At 51.7% G+C, this 18,745-nt stretch overlaps 1 protein-coding gene across 5 annotated transcripts in view; it reads left to right on the plus strand.

The window, feature by feature from the left end:
• The first annotated feature begins 4,135 nt into the window (after positions 1-4,135).
• Bcl11b (BAF chromatin remodeling complex subunit BCL11B) overlaps positions 4,136-18,745 on the plus strand; it is an 85,819-nt gene continuing 71,209 nt past the window's right edge. For 2 of the 5 annotated variants that reach the window (XM_038337603.1, XM_038337606.1), the window contains exons 1-2: positions 4,136-4,193; positions 17,010-17,375. In XM_038337603.1, coding sequence (XP_038193531.1) covers positions 4,136-4,193; positions 17,010-17,375 — 424 coding nt within the window. The remainder of the gene's footprint in view (positions 4,194-17,009; positions 17,376-18,745) is intronic. The other 3 variants (XM_038337604.1, XM_038337607.1, XM_038337608.1) reach the window with 2 other exon arrangements.

An 18,745-nucleotide genomic window follows, 5' to 3' on the forward strand; every position in this document is an offset into this window, starting at 1 on the left:
GAAATGTAACAGCTCAGAAGGCAAAGACAACATTGCAGACTCTTCCACAGGCCCCAGTCTGTGCCTAAGGATTGAGAATCCTTCAAGGGATTTTAAGCAAAAAGTCTTTTTTTGGGGGGGTTGTAATGGGGGCTGGTCCGATCAGCCGGCCCCCACTGTGTGGCACGTTACAAAAAGCACACACAGAACCCTACACAAGTTAATAAAAATGCACTTTGATTCGGCGAAATGAATTTTAATTTCTGAAGATTCCTCTGTTGAGAACGATTTCCCTATCCTTAAAGAGATGGAGGCTGTTGGGGGAGTCGCTTTGGGAATGGGGTGTGAAGCCGAGGAAGAAACAGCAGGGAAATATTTGGGACTTCAAAAAGCGTTGTGACATTTCTATGTATATTCTTTCTCTCTCATTTGTTTCTGAGTTCTGTCTCAAGGGCAGAGCACACAGTAGGCCTAACTAAGGTCAAGGGGTTCAGGCCCACGTTTGTACCTTCCCTCTTTTGGTTAGTCACTTGCACTCTGTGTGTGTGTGTGTGTGTCTGTGCGTGTTTTGGGGAGTCGGAGCAGTGGCCTTTATTCTAAACAAGGCTTCGTAGATGGGTAGATCGGTCTGAGGGAGTTTTGGATACACCTGCCTGACTCGGGTCCGATCCTCTGATCTAGCTAGCGCAGAGAGAGCCAGAGTCGGTACCCTGGAGCCAGTAGCCTAAGCAGGGTGGGGTCGACCGATAGGTCAAGGTCGGCAGAGAGGCAGCTATTGATCTGGCTGGGAACGCGAGACACGGAGCGCAGCAAGACTAAAGGGGGAGCTGTGAGACCAGACATTAACAGCTTTCCGCGCAAATGATGCCGTGCCAGACGGGCAGAGGGAAAAGGAGGAGACTGGAGTGGCAGCTGGGATCGCTCGCTGCCTGCGCCCGGCCGCCTCCAGGGAGAGGAGAAGGCGCAGGCCCGGGCAGGGAGGCCTCTTGTCGGCGGCCGCGAGGTGGAGCGCGCGGCCGCGGCGACAGCTCGGGCCCTGCACCCGGCCACCAGTGCGCGCGCCTTCCCGCCGTCGGGGTAGCGCGCAGTCCGGGAGGACGTGCTCAGGGTCAGTCCGGCTGCGCAGCCGCTTCCCGCTGCCCCCTTCCAGGTCCCCATCCGTGCTCGAGTAGGCAGCTGACTCCGGGCCCCTAAGCTCCCTGTTTCCTAAGCGAGCTCCTCCTCCTCTCTCGTCCTGGGCCTCTGGTCCGGTCCTGCTTCCTTGTAGCCATCTCCTCCAGAAGGTGAGGGCCACGTGTTTGAATTTCGCGCCCAAGGTGGCAGGCTGCAGCTGGCATGCCGCAGTTTCCAAGTCCAGACCTGCTCCTGATGTGCTGTGTGTCTTTGGGCAAAATCCTAACCCTCTCTGGCCTTCCTTCCCATCTGCGGGCCCAGGAAACAGAAGGCTAATTGATCTTTCAAATTGAAGCGGGGGTGTGCGAGTAAGGCCAGTTTATTTCTTGAGAGGTTTATTAAAAGGTGGGTGTGGGCTACTTTTTTTTCCTACTCTGGCCACTTTCCTGGAAATATTTTTTTTTTCCGGTGGGGCGGGATGGGTTGAGAGGAGACGCTTCCAGACTTTGACCACGTGGAGGGGTGCATGTGTGTGTGTGGTGGGCAGCCGCACGCGGCCTGCGGAAGGAGGTGCAAACCCGCCCCCATCCAGCATCTCCTTGGCTCATCCTCGCGTCCGTCCGTGGACCCTGCAGCCCACGGTGCTGGAAGCTGCAAGCTAGGGCACATTGTACAGTGCTTATTTTGGGTGAAGTGGGAAGGGAAGAGAGATCCTGTCCTTGCTCCTAGCACAGCTTCGTTGGTGTCATGGCCCCACCCATGGCTTTCAGGATGAACAAAAGCCCAGGTGCCCCCTGAGGAACAGGCCCCGGGAGAGGCGGCTCGCCTGGAGGCCTTCAGCCTCGCCGATCCTTGGACTGAAGCTGGGGCGCCGGGCCTGGGGCAGGGTGAGGCCGGTGCAGCCTCACTGCAAAGCCCAGCCCCAACCAGGCCCCGACCCGCCCTGGCCGCCGGGGAAGGGAGAGGGGTCCAGCCGCCTGGCGCGCCGACCGCGGGAGGCCAGGTTATCCAGTAGACCCAGCTGGTCTTCTGGAGGAGAGCGCCGGGAGGGGGCGGTGCATTCGGGGACTGCAGCCTGGCCTTGTCCCCGGGCCACGGGCAGGCCCCCACAACTCCCCTTGTCCTCGCCGGCTGGAGATCAAACGGCTGACAAGGCGGCTCTGTCCTTCCCGGTCGGACAAGCAATTTCAAGTCCGATCCTGGGCGGTGGAGGGGGGGGGGGGCGACTTCCAGGTTGCAGAGATTTCACGGAGGGAATTGGGGGGCGCTTTGCCTAGTCACCCTCCTGCAGAGGGCTGGCCACGCCCACTTCTGGATCTCTGTGTTGGAGTCTTCTCCCACGTGGAGTGCCCCTGCCCCTCTAGCGCGTGCTTCCCAAGGAGACTAGGGTGTGGGGGCGGGGATTGCTTGACCCCTGGAAGTTAATGGGGCCCGGAAAGGCGAAGATCCCTTCTGGAATGAGAGTCAAACAAAATGGGCCCCCCACTGTGCCCTCTTAGTATCTTTTATTTAGTTCTCTAAGAAGACCAAATCCCCACGGTTTATATGGAGACACTTTTTGAGAAGTTTCTACAAAACGTGCCCCCTCTCCCAAGTAAAGCCTACTGTAACTACTTTTCCACGGAAGTGAAGCAACGGTATATATTTCCCCAGTACATTCACAGCCCCCCTTCATTTCCATCCCCTCTTCCTGAGTGGGTGGGTTTGGACTCGCTGGGACTCAGTGTACCTCAGTCATTCACACAGCACCCCGCCCCCTTTCTCAGGGGGTCCTGCTCCTGAAGGAGGAAGAGTGTGTTGGGTGGGGGGGGGAAAGGTTTTATTTTATTTGCTTCCCCTCCCCCCGCTTTCGCGCAGCCGGTGCTTGGGGGATAAGACCAGCTCACAAAAACAGCAGTTGCACGTGTGGCCGGCCTGGGTTGCGGGTGTGCGCTCTGGCGAGTGTGTGTGAGTGCGCGCGCGCGTGTCTCGGTGTGTGCTTTCTTGTTCTCTTACAGGGTACAATGTTAAAAAGCCACCGCTAGTCGCCCCCAGTGCTCCGACTCTCTGGGTCTTTTTGTCTCTAGAGCAGATTAAACGTCACGTCCGCACTTGAACTTGAATTTTATCCCATTGTACAGAGGCAGCCCCAGCCACAGAGAGACCGAGAGCTCCCGGAGAACCCGGACTCCGCCATCTTCACGTTGCAATCTATAGCTCCCGTCCACGCCCGCACCGACCCGGGCGCACTGGGCGAGCCGCCCCGCAGCCCCGCTCCCCCTGGGCCCGCGGAGCCGGGCAGTGCTGGGGAGCGCGCGCGGGGACCGCAGCCCCTCCGGCCGGCGCCAGCCTGCCAGGTGACCCGGGAAGGAGCCGCTCCCGAAGTCCCCCCAGAGCCTCGGAGGGGTCAGCCTGCGAGAAAGAAAAAAGCAGGCAGCGCGCAGAAAACCCAGAAAGAGCCGAACCAAGGCAGTTTTTCATTGCTTTTGGGCTTTTGAGGGGGCGGGGTGAGGGGGTACGAGACAAGTCCCCAAGTTTTCTTTGCTTGTTTTTTTTTCTTCTTTTTTGAAATTTGTTTGCATTTTTTCTCCCCCCTCCCTTTGGGTGGAAGTGCGCGTTCCACCTACCAGACCCCGAAAGAAAAGTGTCAGAGGCCGGTGCAAAACCCGGCGTAACTTCAAGAAGACATTTACAAGTCTAAGAGGCCAAGCACTTTGAAGAAGTGTGAGAGATATTTTTCCTCCAAAAGAATATATTTTTAAAGAAACCAGCCAGTCCGCGGCGAGCAACAGCAGTTTTATCATTTATTTTTGCCTTTTCTATTTTAGACCAAACCATCTTCCTGGCTTTTTCTTTTTTTCAAAAACAAAAACAAAAACACAGCCCAGAAGAAAGAGCAAAATAAAGACGAAGAAGAAGAAGAGGAGGAGGAGGAGGAAGCGAGGAAGGGCAGAGGCACCAACCCGGGCAGAGGAGGAGGCGCGGCGGCGGCGGCGGCTCGGACCCCCTCCCCGACCCGCATCTGTGCAGCTCTCCGGGCGATGCCAGAATAGATGCCGGGGCAATGTCCCGCCGCAAACAGGGCAACCCGCAGCACTTGTCCCAGAGGGAACTCATCACGCGTAAGTGTTTGCGGCGCGCGTGAGGGGCCGGCGGCCGGGGCTTCGGGCGCCCGGGGCTGGGGACACCAAACCGGACGCAGCGGCTGGGCGCGGGGCCCTGGGAAAGTTTCTCTGCAGCCTGGGGTAGCCCCTGCGGGCTCCGGGTCGAGGAGGGGACGCGCGGGTTTGCAGGCGGCTACGCGCGCCGAGCCCGGCTGGACGCTCGGCCCTCCAAACGGCGTGTGTGGCGGCGGCGGCGCTGGTGGCAGGGTTTGGAGAGGAGGGGGAGGGAGCCGAGGAGCGGAGGGGGAGGGGGAGCCGGGAAAAGTTGGCGAGCGCGTGGGTCTGCGCTCGGAGGAGCGGGCTGACCAAGCCCCAAGTGCGCCCCGGACCCGGGGACCCGCAGGGCAAGGGGGTGGCCGCGGGCTCCGGGTGCCGGGTTTCTGCGCCCCGCCAGGCCGGGCGCCGGCCGCGCTGGTGCTAGGATTCCGAAGCCGCCGTCCCCTCCCCTCCTCTCGCTATTTGCAAAAGAATCCAGCTGCGCAGCTGTTTGCTGGGCTCTTGCACCCCCTCCCCATTTCCCCACCTCCGTCTCCTGGGACGGTCTTGTCTTCCCCCCCCAACTCTAAAAGGAAAAAAAAAAAGGTGTGGGGGGAGGATTTGGGTTGGTGAAAAAAAATCCCTGCCACGAATTAAAAAAAAAGATTGTCAGGAGTGGGAAAAGAGGGATGCGCTTATAGCAGTAAAAATAAAGAGGAAAAAAAAAAGAAGGGGAGAAAAATACCTATCGACCTCTTATCCATCTCTCTATCTCAATATCTTTCATCTTCCTCATCTAAATAAACAAGGCAGGTCGCGGTACAAATCCGCCGGATTTCAAGCAAGTGGCGGGGCTCGCAAAGTCAGGCAGCAGGGCAGACACGCAGCAGCTTCCAACGCCCCAGCTGGGTTCATTTAGAAAAGAAAACGCCAGCGCGAGCCGCGCAGGTACGCAGTTCTCCCGGAGCCCGCCGGGTCCCCGCGCTGGTACCAGCGAGGTCGGCTTGGAGAGCTCCGGGCTGCCCCCAGCCGCCACAGCCTGCTCGAGCCTCTCCCCGCGTTGTTTTGGTCGCGGTTGCTTTTTATTTATTATTATTTTTTTATTGCAATAGAAATAAAATTTCCTCTGGGTGCCATCGAGACCTCAGGCAGGTTGTAATCTTGCAATTCTTCCCTCACCTCGCTGCGCCGGGGCCGGGCTCCCCGCGCTGGAGCTGTAGAAGGCTGTGAGCGACGGCTGCCGCCTAGGACTGGCTGCCCTGCGGTCGAGAGCCGAATATTTATGTTATATTTTAAAGAATTTAAATAAATAAATAAATATATAAAGGGGCTCTCCCCTCCCCTCCAACCCAGCCCAGGAGCCATCTGCTCGGAGCTATTGCTGTTCCCATCTCTCCTTTGTTACCGCAGACACGTTAGTAAGAATTTGTGCATTTATTATTATTATTTGGGGTGTATATATATATATATATATATATTTTAAAGTGAGGTTCTTGGGAGAGGGATGCCTTTTAAGGGCGGAGGGAAGAGGAGTCGCCTTTATTTTTTAAATGTTGTAATGTCAAAGGAGACTTGCTGGTTGTATTTAAAACAAAATGTTTTGCAATCAGATTTGAGCCTGGTCTCATCAAGAGGCATTTGACCACTTGACATTTATTTCCTTCCTTTAGTAAGCTACAGCCACGGGTTATTTCACAGCCCCTTCCTACCTTTAGGTGAGGTAGTTGTTAAAATATCCATACTCCCAGAGCTTAATATGTCCAGGAGGCGGTTTGCCCCTGGGAACCCCTGTATCATTGTAAAGACTGTTTTTGGGGAGGGGAGAGAGTCGATGGGAAGGGGGAGAAGCTGGTAGCTCGGCACTGGAGCATTTGCTGTTGAGTATTCTGGAAAAGGCAAGTAGGTTTGCTGTCCCTCTCTGGGCATCCCTGGGACATCCTGAGCAAGCTCGGGCCAGAGGGACGGGTGGCAGCTGGGCCTGGGGGTGAGGGGTGCTCCGTGTGACATCCTTCCATTCTGCATTGGTTCACTGTCTTACCCTTGCTCAGAGCAGCTGGGAAAAGGCAGCTGACGCTGTAGCAGAAGCAGAGAAGGCAAAGAGTGCTGGGAAGAAGAGTGGAGCCGGGAGACTAGGCTGCTAAGCAATTCTACCTGCCTTCGGGGGCCCTTGGAGCCCGGGCATTGTTTAAAGGGTTTAAGCAAGAAGAGTGGTCCAACCAGTGCCCAGAAAACTGCTGCTTATCCCAAAGCAACTGGCTTTCCTTTCTGTGCTCTGTCACCCCGGAGGTGGTAAGACAGGGGTGCAGGAGATCCACCGTGGCCCCGGTTAATGTGACTAGTGACAAACTGTAGGATGCAGGAGCCCTGGTTGCAAGGGCTCTGAAGCCCTGGCCGGGAACGCAGGTGTTCTCACAGCCCCTACAGGCGCTCACATGTGAGATTTCAGATGTGAAGGAAACCATCTAAAATGTGGTGTATCGTTTTCAGTTGGGTGACAGCCTTGGGCCTGTGGGGCAACAGCTTAAGGTTCTTTGGGGGTGACGCAACGTAGAACCACCGATGACCAAGGAAACCAGGAAAACACAAAAATAGCATCCATGATCTTGGTGTGTTGGGTGTGGGGGTAGGGGAAGGACCCCGTAATGAGTTAGTTACATTTTAAAGGCAGGGCAGGTAAGAAGGGGAGCAGGGAAGCTGAGAGTGGCAGACAGCTAGAGAGGAAAACCTGGCCTTCTGGTTTCAGAAGGTTCGACCCAGACGGATTTGGCTTTTCAAACAAGAGGACAAATATAGACAGCCATTAATAAAAACAAACACAAAAAACATGGGGACAATGGTAGAAGAGGGGTAGGAGAGGCAACCTCTCCTACCAGGCAGAGGGAAGGGCCATGCCGCCAGGCAGGGTCAGGCAGAAGGAAATGTACTCTATAGTCAGTGGGGAAGCTCGAGGCTTTCTGAAGAAATAAGGGAGGTAAAATGGAGTGATCAATTATAGAACCCTAATTAAGCCAACTTTTCAATAACCTACCAACAGGTTTCCAAGGAAGACTAGTAATTTTTGTATGCCTTCATGATTTTGCACAACAACCCGACACCCAAAATTAGCTGCAGAAGTTAGGCTAGCTGTATTAATTTCATACCAGCCTCTTCAAATAGGGTTTGTGATTGCTGCATGTTTTAAAGGTGGCTACGTTCACAATGACCTGAACCCTAGAGTGCAGTATGTCTATAATGGCCCACTTATCTTACTAAATTGTGTCCCTGGTAAATTTCTTAGGACTTGGGCCCTCTTTTATTTTCGTCTTCTCGGTAGTCAGGTAGGGGCAATGAAGTTTGTCTGCCTTTTGTACAGAAGGGAACCCCGTGTCATTAGAAGTGTGATATGTCAGCAGCTTGAATTCCATGGGAGAATAAAAATGTGTTTGTTGAAGGTGTTATGCCAGGTTCATTTTATTCATCTGTAATTCACACCGGAGAGAAAGCAGCCATATGCATATTCTAACAACCCCAATATTTTTAAAGGGTATTCCCCCCACCCCTTTATTTGAAGATTTTTGTATACATGTATGTTTATTGTTTGGAGCCTGGGCTTTGGCAAATTTTATCTGGTCTTCAAGATCCTTCATAACAGAAAAGCGAGTTGATTCTTTAGTCCTGGGGTGGGTTGCTCCTGGGGAGCTGAGACTTGGGAGGGTCAGGGTTAGATGGCTAGATGCACTTTTCACCTTACCACAGAAGGTCTCAGTGGGTCTTCCTTGGCAGGAAGAAAGGGCGACTTTCGGCATGTTTGACAATAATTGCAACTATGTCTCAGGTGAAATAGATGCATGTAAAACAGTCCAGTTACTGACTTCGGTTTCCTACCACAGCCAGCAGCAGGTTTTCAGCACCTTATCAGACTCTAACTACTAACCGGTCCTCCTAACCCTTATGTATCCATTTTGCACCTCCTATCTCTATTGCCGTGAACTCTTTGTTGCTTGTTGTGATAAAATACTTCACAAAGTAAACTTTCGGTGGAATTGGCTTTGGTTAACGGCAACCCTGAAGCTTCAAGCCTCGCCTAGCGCCTCACGTCGGCTAGGGGGCGCTCGGTGCCCGTGTCATGGTGGTGGTGGCTCCGCTATTCCTGGGAACCCGTGTCCATCAGCAGCATCGGCCGGCAGCGGCAGCGGCTGCAGTTTGTGTCGCTGCAAAATGTCTTAAGCGTGAAGTTGTAATATTGATTTTCCAGCAGAGATTCGTGCAGGATAAAATGAGAATATAAGTTTGAGAAATCTATTTTCAAGCCATCGCCATCGATTTGTAAGCCCTTACCTGGCAGGTGGGGAGGTATTTTCCTTCAATTTCCTTTTCTTTTTAAACAATTAAAATTGCTATTCCTGAATGAGCATATGTCCCCTGATCTGTCCATGGTCTTGACGTTCTGAACATTTTGTTTTGTTGGTAAGGTATTCACAATCCATTTGGGGAGTCCGGGAACAGTGAATACCATTTTAGGGGTGGTCCATCTTGGTGCATGTTACCTGGGGGGGGGGGCACGTATCACTGTGAATTTGCTGCTTAAGGAAGTCTCCTGGACCCAAGACAGCTTGATGGATGGCAGTCCTTTCAGGTCCGATCCGCAGCTCTCTCAGCGCCATCCATCCCATAGAGAGCCCACAGAACTGAGAGGGAACCAGCTCTTTCCCTAAAGACATAACATAGCTCAAATCATGTGGACAATCTTGTGTGCAAGGAGTGTGTGTTTGCCAGGGCCAGCAGCAGCCTTTCACCCCAGACAGTGCCCTTCGTGGATGGCATATCATGCGGCTACACTGCTCCCCAAACATGTGATTTAGGACTGGGGAATATATGTACAGTGTCGGTGGTGGGATTACTAGATCTATCATGCCTTTGCTTTAGAGTTCAAGAAATCTGCAGACAGCACAGCGAGCTGGAGTCCTATGCATGAGTTCAGTGGGTGAGCTGAAGAGCTTGCCCTGACACAGGAAAATGCTTTTATTCTAACCTGAAAGAGAAATAAATTAGGTCAGACAAAAGCCTTCGCTGTCATCAGCTGGAGGAAGAGGGCCAGCCATTTATCTGATGATTTCTCTACTTCATTTAATGTTTGAACCCGGCCAGTTGTAAGCACACTGTGGAGGCCAGCACAGAGGGTAGCTCTGAATTGAAGAATGCAGTACCTTTCAGTTTTGGGTCTGGGCAGTGGCTTTTGGCCTGCAGAAAACTTTTTTTTTTTTTTTTTTTTTTTTTTTTTTTTTTTAAATCCAGTTTATAGGAACCCCCCCCCCCCCCATCATTTGCCCTGGAAGTTGAGGACCTTCTTGAGCGGTGACTACACACCAACAGAGACTTTCAATTCACGGGAATACACACACACACACACACACACACACACACACACACACGGGACGATGTGGTAGGTGGTGGCTGTGAGAAGCTCTCTTTCATGAAGACAGGGCTTTTTGGCTGCCTGGTTGGCATTCTTTTTAGCTTAAACTCTCCAAGGATTTTGTCTCTAGGTTAATGCTGATGTCACATCTGGGGAGAATAGGTGAAAATAAACTCTTTTGGGGGACTGTACCCTGCACTGAATGGCCAAGGTATTGATGCCGGCTGAGCATCCTGCCCTGAAGACTTCATTAGCCTTAGGCATACTTGTTTTCTGCTTAGTCGGGAGGAGACAGAAGAAGGCTGGGGATGGTGGTCCTGCATCATACAGCTGTTCCGGTCATGGCTTTGTCCCGTCTCAGCACTCCATTGACTCGTTGACTCGTATGATCCTGCCTGGGGGGTCTTGAGTGCTCTGCCCTCTGCCAGTTCCCCGACCTCATAAATCTGCTTTCCCGAGCTGAAGCTAGATACCAGCCTGTGAGATCTGTTCGCATTCCGTTCCCCGTGTCTCTGGTTTGTGGACTGCCTCTTTTGAATGCTTAGCTTTCCCAGGATATGCCTAAAGATTGCTGGGAGCAGGCTGTCAGGGGGACAAACATCTTGTGCCCTCCTCAGGAGCTGGTGAGAGAAGGGCATAGCGATCTCTTGTTTACTGGCAGAACGAACGCACTAGATGGTGAACAGTGTTGTGTTCCGGGGACTCGTGCTGGCGTTTTGACACATGCAAGTCTTTTGTGTCGCTGCTGAAATTCCAGAATTTCATTCTTTTTTTCCCCCCTCTCTTTCTCTGTGGCAGCTGATAATTTGCTTGGGTGTGGAATTAGCCGGCTCAAGCTATTTACTGCAATGAAATGCCAGACCACACAAAATTAAGTAACTTCAAAGTAAAAAGAGAGTAAAAAAATCCTGTTTTGCTATAACTTTTTACGACCTTGTTTCACTGAACTGCTAAAATACAAATACATTTGCGAACCACTCCAAGGGGCCTTCTAGAACAGCATGCTGAGAGACTGAAGAAAGCTGAGAGCCAGTATTACCACGATTAGCAAGTGCCTCAGATGGAGGCATTGCTACAGACCGAAGATGGGGTCGGAGCCATATTTAAATTTCTACCTTGGAGAGGAGACATGGGCTTCTTGCACCCTCTGAGGATCTGGATCCCCGGAGACAGTCTTCTGTGCATTGTACCCGTGGACATCCTCCCCCTGTGTCTTTGAAAACCCAAATATTAAACAAAACAAATGCTCTCATTTGGCTGCAGAGAACAGTCTTATATCAAATCATTCCTAGCACCGCTGTGGCTTGAAGATCGAAGACACTTGCAGTTTCATGGGCAAATGTGTTTAGAAGCTGTTCTGTCGTTGATAGATTTTTTTTCTTCCTCCTTTTTATAGGCAGCTGTTTTATTTATCAAAGCGTATGTCAATTCATTCTCATTTGTCATGGGCTTAGCTTTTCATTTGGACTTTTTGGTATGATGAGGGTCTATGAGAATGTCTGAGTATTAATTTCTTTAGTCTGTTCTTAGTTTTGAGGGGATCCAGCCTCTTGAACCCTGATTTTGGGGTTCTGGAGAGCCGTGTGCAGTGAGAGAGAGGATGAGGACTAAGCCCATGGATCACTTTAGGAGACGTTTAGGGGCTGATCTTAATCTACCCACCTTTCCCCCAGGCCAGGCTGTCTGTGCAGATGGAGGTCCCCTGCCCTCACCGTGTAATTTCCCTACCTAAGTCTTGTTTGAGTCTGTCAAACAAGGCTGTTTAAGTGAGGTTCTTCCTGCAGCCAAGATGTCTTCATGGATCAGAAACTCCCTACCTTCCTGGAATGCTGTCTAGGCTCCATCGTGCCCCTAGGTGGTCATATCAGCCCTAATCCAGGTTAGTTTCCCAGGAGGAGAAACCCATTCCGTCCTCACATTCTGTGACAACGGATTTCTGTCTGCCTTTATCCCACTTGTCAGAAATGATGAAAATTCAGGCCAGGTGTGGAGGCGCATGCGTTTAATCCTAGCACAGAGGCAGAGGCAGGCGAATCTCTGAGTTTAAGGTCAGCCAGGTCTACGGAGCTAGTTCTAAGATAGCCAGGACTATGCAGAGAAACCCTGTCTTGAAAAACAAAACAACAACAACGAAAAGAAAGAAAGAGAGAAAGAAAGAAAAGAAATGGAGAAGCAAAGGCAAGAGAAAAGAAATGGTGCAATTTTCAAATTTCAGTTTGAGTCGTGTGCTGTGGCTGGCATGAAACAGGCGGCTGGGAGGGGGGGGCAGCCCGATGTGTGCTGTGACCCTGTCCTTCTGGGGAGGTGGTTCTTGGGGAGTCTTAGGAGATGCTGGGAACTGACACTTGGGCCCTCCTGCACTTCTAAACCCACTGAGGGACAGCAGTCAGGGCAGAGGGAGTGGGATCGAAGTGTAATTCCTGCTTTGGGATCCTGGTAGTTGGGACCTGCCAGAACACTGTTGGGGACCTAACCCTTCGTGACCCAGCGTGGGCCTTCCTCTTCACCTCCATCTCGCCCTCTTTGCGCACATCAATATTCCCTCGCTTGCAGAACTCCATAGAACCTCTGGTTGTGCCTTGCGTCATTGGGTCATAGATCATACCCCCCCCCCCCCCCCAAGAATTGATTCCTGCTTTCTCCCACCCAGCCCCCTCCTTCCCCTCCCTGGGGTTGTTATTTTCCCCGTGATCCGATAAATTAAAAATTGATGGGAGGTCAGAAAGTGTTGGGCTCTGCCGGGTGCGAGTGTAGGTGGAGTTTCCTGTTGCTGTGTGCACCTCTGGGTGTCTCGGCCTCTCCAGAGTGTCCACCCGGCCGAGTGTGACGAGAGGCTTTTACAGACTGTTGGTAGGCACAGGCTAGCTGCCTGAGGCTCTGGCTTCCTGGGAAGCAGGCATAAAGTCTTCAGTCAGAGGAAGGAGGCAGAGCTCGCTGGATGCTGAACGTTTCTTGTAAACATACATATGCATTGTGATGGCGGCTGTGGGCTGTGACGTTGGCGGCACACTGTTTTAACAGCCAGCCCCCCTCTCCCCATCCTTCCTTACTGTCTCCACCTACCTTATTGAAACCGTGCAGACTGTGGGTTAGCCATTAAGGATAGAGACTTGGAGTTGAACAGAAGCAAAGGGGAACATGAGCCCATGTACACAATAGTGTGTGTGTGTGTGTGTGTGTGTGTGTGTGTGTGTGTGTAGCAGTGCACACACCCCACATGCCTGGGTGCAGCAGGTAGCTGACTTTCTGGCTGGAATTCCCTGAAGGGCAGGTGTAGGGCGGTTGTTGATGGACCAGGATGGGCAGGGCCCTAGGATCTGTGTGCACATAGAGGACTCTCAGGCCAGGGGAGGCCTTCTGAACCCCACTGGAGGTTTGATGGCTGCCTGACTGGGCCGGTGTGAACAGCTCCTCTCTGTTTCTGTCTTCTGTCCCAGATTCCTTCCCAGTGGGGCTGAAACATGGGAAGTTTGCCTTAGGAGCAAGGGTTTCCCCTTCCACTTAACAATGATGCCCATTATTATTTGTGAAGCCTGATTTCATTGCCTCCAAATGCGTTTACCAGCTGGGAGAAGGCCCAGCCTTGTAAATAAAATGTGGTTTTGTTGTAAAAGAAAATCTAGCTCCCCCCCACCCCCGTGTGTGTAAATATATATTTGTTCACGTGCTTTAGATTTAATATTTCAGAACTCTCTCCAATCCTGTGGTATCATATTCAAGCAAGTTGCTGGCTGCATCCGTCCATTCATTTTCCTCTTTAATGAGTCAAACATTTTAGTAACCGCTGTTCTTATTCGGCTTATGGTGTATGGAGAGCAGTAATATTTTGCAGGCAGCCTGACACTTGGAGTCTTTTCAGGAAAGCACGTATCTTTTCAAAGAACTGTTTTACCTGTGCCTTGCTTGTTAAGGCCTGAGTTTGTGGGATGAGGCTGAGGGAGGGGCAGGAAGGCCGGTCTGTCTCCTCTCCTGTGGCAAGTGGGACTCTCTGCCTATGGAAGTGGAGGCTGTGATACGCAAGTGTCTGAGCCAGACCTATGCCTTCAGTGCAGGGCTGCGGAGGAAGGTTCCCAGAGGTGCCAGCCTCCCTTTTATCAGGACTTGGCCAAGAGGCTCTTTTCTTTTCTCTGTTATTGATACAGTTCTTAGAAGGGACACACACACACACACACACACACACACACACACACACACACACACACTACATGCCCAGCCCATATCCGCCTGCTAGCGGAAATGAAACCACAGCCTTTGGGGTGTCTCTCAGAGCCTCTGCCTGAGCTTTCAGGCCCAATCAGCTGCCTGATTCACCCAGAAGTTGGGGTTCAGTGGGACTCTGCTGCCTGAATGCTGGGGGTTGATCTTGCCACCTTCCTCAAGAAAGAATCACTAGCCACAGGCCCCAGTTCAGAGACCCACTCCCATAGGCTGGAGGTGGGGAGAGGAACCCCCACTCCTTGGCGTTCACAGGGCGAGCATGCCGTCACCTTGGGGAGTTTTACTTTCAACGCTGGAAGTGGGAGGGGAGGTAGTTTTTATTTTTTTCCTGGTTCCTTCTCCTCCCAACTCCTTGAGTCGTGGCAGTGGGTTGGGTCTCAGTTTTAAAGGCAAGGCCTGAGTTCTGAGCTGAGCCTGTGCCGGCACAGCCTAGCCTGTCTGAAGGGCTCTCGTGCTCCAGGTTGGCTGCCTGTAAGGGGGAGACACAGAATTGGGGACACTACACCAATGACTGGGGCTCACGGGCCTTGCTGTATGAGAAAAGTGAGAAGACAGACTGAACACAGACCTACACCTAGATATTACAAAAGACGATGCTGGTTTGGCGTCTTGGTCAAAGAAAATGTGGACAGGGAAGGAATATTGTGCAGAAATACATGACATTTACTAATTTTTTATATAGTAGCAAGCCTGTGTTTCTTTGGAATTAGAGAATCAGGTTGAAATTTTGTGACTTGAACCCTCCTAGCAGAGAGGGCATAATCCAAACTCTAGAGAATTGTCCGGGTGGGTGGGCATGGCTGAAAAAAATTATATTATTATTATTATTATTATTATTATTGATGGTAGACTCAATTAAAGGGCTGTGGAGCACAACATTGGGTCGGGGATGTAGCTTTATTGTTTTTATCAAAGGCTGTAAGGACCAGGTGCGCTGCCAGGCCGGCTCAAGGCGAGCATTGAAAAATCATACCACAGATATACCTCACCCTGCTTCGTTTGGATTCTCAGTTTTATTTTGACCTCCTTTTTTCTTTTCTTTTCAGCTCATTTCCTTTGTGCCCCCCCCCCCCTTTTTGGACCAAATGATACTTTGACAGCCTTCTTCTCCCATTTATTAGTGTTTCCTTTCTGCAGACGGGCACAACCCAGCCTTATATTTCTAAAGGACTGTTCGCACAGCCCTCTCGTTTGGCTCTGAAATTATGTATATGTAATTGGTAATTAAAGGTACAAGCTTTTCAATATAAACAGTATTGCTCAATGTTAGATTATTAAAGGGAAAGGAGGCAACGAATAATTACCTTTTACGTCCCGACAAACGATTTACAGGAATCCAGTCTTTCCCTGGAACCTTCAGCTTGAAGGTTGTGATTACATTTTAACCATGGCAAGGCAGCTTTTCATAAGATAAATCAGTAAATTAATTACGCAGCATTGTCTTCAAGCTCCCTTTTAAGAAAACTCCGATTTCTTTTTCAAGTATAATTAATGGTTTCTGGGCGGTATGGCGAGGATTGCCCCTTTACCTATTATTTTTGTTGTTATTGTTGTTATTGTTGTTAAGGTACAAACAACAGATTTAGGATTTACACATCTGCGGGGTGTTTCTGAACTGCCATGTTTTCGGGTGCTTGTCAACATTTAATTCACGGAGGGCCTGCGTGCCTCCTGGTGACCACGGGCAGAGACTCAAGGTACCTGCTCCTTTCCCTGTATCCTGCGTGGCTCCAGGGGCACATTCTGTCACCGGCCTCAGACGCTGCAGTCAGTTTTGCACATGGACTCACGCAGGCCCCGAGCAAGCTTATGTTCAGAAAACACTAACAGCGACTTCCATGTAGTATTGGAGATGCCACAGACTTTCTCCCTTCAGGTTTCCACTCTGGCTCTGGCCCATTAATAACCTCACTGTCATGGAATGCCTCTTCCTCCTCTTCACCCCTCCAGCTCCGCTGTGCCAATCATTCCCCTTTTCTAATTGCTGTATAGCTTACGATTTACCTTCCTCCTCGGTGTCAGACCTGTGGCTGTTCCCGGATCCCGTGAAGACCTGGCTACTTGTGCCTTCTTCCCAGCTGACAGGGAAGAATTCCAGCCAGGGTTGCCCAGTCCCCAAGGGGAACACGGAACCTCCCGTCCACTGCCTTTGATTTATTATGCCACTTCCCTGTAACAGCTTTCCAAGGGTCCCTTGAGGGAGTGGCTGATTCTTGAAGCATTTATTAGCTTCAAAATATTTAGGTCCTGTGTCCCTTCCAAAATAGTAACGCAGACAGCAAAAGGAAGTGTTCTGACTGCTACAGACCCCATGGAAAGTGCAGTTTGAGATCTGCCAAGCAATGATTTTTGGAGTTCGAAGAGGCTTTTATTCCCCCTTCTTTTCTCCCTGTCTTGGAATGAAAAGAAAACCGACTGATAGGAAAGGACGGTGTGAGCTGATGAGCCCTGAGAGTTTTTGAGGGTATGGAGGTCTGAGCAGGAGCCCAGCATGTGGGGAAGCCGGCGTTCCTTTCACATTCTGGAATCTGACTCTTCCCTCTGAGCACGGGTGCTTCTTTCTCTGGGCAGGACTGGCTTGCTAACGCCTGTCTGGGTTTCTGGGTTTCTGTTTTCCAGTTTGGTGCCTGGCCAGGACTCAGGTGGAAGAATGCGAGTAGGAAGCTCATGAATGGGGAGGCTAAGAACATGAATGAAAGCTGGTGGGGAGAGAGCCCGGCTCCAGATGGAGAGAGGGGTTGGGGCCCAGCGTTACCGCCTTGCTTCTCAGCCTCGTCATCCATTGGAATTAACGGGGGGGGGGCAGCTTAAAAAATGCCGATGTTTGGCTTCCAGAGTCATTGATCTGGAGTAAGACGCTCCCTCTCCGAGTGATGCTCAGATACCCTGAAGTGTGAGAGCCTCGCTGCCTTCAGCCCATGCTGCTGGCAGTCGGGGTGTGCGTGCTGGGAGAAATGGGCAAGGTGTGCTCCAGGGAGCCAAGCATCAGTGCTGCCGTGATGACCTCAGGGCTATGATGGGATGGAATGGTGAACTCCAATTCTGGGAGGATTTGGGGAGCCACAGACACTGGCAGCAAAGGGGCCTGCTTCTTAGTGGGAAGGGGTGGAGGGAGCTGGTGCCTGTGATCACCTAAGCCCATCTTTGTCTTCTCTGCCCCTCCCCTGTCTCCTTTCTGTCTCCAGCAGAGGCTGACCATGTGGAGGCTGCCATCCTCGAGGAAGACGAGGGTCTGGAGATAGAGGAACCTAGCAGCCTGGGGCTGATGGTGGGTGGCCCCGACCCTGACCTACTCACCTGTGGCCAGTGTCAGATGAACTTCCCGCTGGGGGACATCCTGGTTTTTATAGAGCACAAGAAGAAACAGTGTGGGGGCCTGGGGGCCTGCTACGACAAGGGCCTGGACAAGGGCAGTCCTCCACCCTCCTCTCGCTCTGAGCTCAGGAGAGTGTCGGAGCCAGTGGAGATCGGGATCCAGGTCACCCCTGATGAAGATGACCACCTACTGTCACCCACGAAAGGCATCTGTCCCAAGCAGGAGAACATTGCAGGTATGACATTTGCTCGCCTGGTGGCTGCTGAAATCGCCTCCCCGGCTGGTCCTGCCCCCTGACCTTGGAGCCTTGATTCTTAGGAAGATCCGGGGCCTTTCAAGATGGTCTCTGGGTCACACTGTCTGAGTCTGTGGCCCTCTGGGGAAGACAGCTGAGGGAGGCCCAACTGCTGCATGTTGGGTACTTTGCTTTTGGTGAGGGAACCTTATCTTGAGCTTAATCCAGACGTGGCCTGGAGAGCAAGATGGAAATTTGGAGGTTGTCTTGGCCCTCTTTTTGTTGGTAATCTTGGCCCAGTCTCTGGCTTTGGAGCCAGGCTTGGTTTGGACTCTGTTATTCCCAACCTGGAAACAGTGTTTTTCTCATCTCTAAGATGGAGTTCAGGAGACCTTCCTGGTGTCTGTCAGTTGCTGTAAGGACTCAGAAGGTTCTGAGTGTGGCAGTACCTGCGAGGCACTTACATGTGACATTTGTCTCCTCTCCTTTCTTGGGACTCAGTTTCCCCAGCTGTGAAAGGAGGAGGTAGGTAGGCCATCTGACCCATAAGCCTGCTTCCTGTTTTGCCTGGCCCTGCGTTTGTGGGAACCTATCTGAACTCTGATCCCTTAGAGAAGAACAGACATTCTTTTTTGGCTAGCTATTTGGTTCTACCTAGATAGCTGTTCTGTCGCCCTGAAGACCAGATATGGAGCCTCAGCCCCAGGTACCAGTGGTGTCTTTCAGTGGGATGTACCCACTTGATGACTTTGCTGTACGTCTTTCCTTCTTGGCCATACTGTGGCGTGCTAGAGTCTCCCAGGGAGCCTCCGTGTGTTGTGTAAACCACAGCTCTTGCTTCCGGGGAATATGAGAGATTTGTTCTACTGTGTTCCCCTAAAGAGACAGCAAGACAGGCTTCAGGGTTTGTGCAGATGAGGGTTCAAGTTCTGCCTTTTGACTTTGGGCCGGCTGCTTCATGCATTTGAACCTCAGTTTCCTCTTTTGTCAATAGGGAGTGAATAATCCTAGCAGGCCTGGTATGGGAACGGAGAAAGAAGGGGCTCCACAGGTGCTTGGGCAGCGGAACTCGCTCTCGGAGTTTCCTTCTGGCTTGGCCTCATGCAAGTAGGTAGCCAGATGGGGAAACATAAAGACAATCCCTGTGGTGTTTGGGTCATGAACCCTAAGGACACTGGGGCACTGCGTGTTCTGAGGAGGTGACACAGCATAGGCCAGGACCTCACATTAGAGGCAGTCAGCGTCACGGCCAGCCCACCTCCAACACATGCCAGTTGTATGTCTTTGGGCCCCAGTTTGTTGCCTGTTCGCTGGGAGGAACTGTACAGTCTGCAAACATCTGAGGGCACAGGCTGGGCAGTGGGGAGCAG

This window comes from Arvicola amphibius, chromosome 7 (genome assembly GCF_903992535.2).
Source record: "Arvicola amphibius chromosome 7, mArvAmp1.2, whole genome shotgun sequence".
Taxonomy (NCBI): Eukaryota; Metazoa; Chordata; class Mammalia; order Rodentia; family Cricetidae; genus Arvicola; species Arvicola amphibius.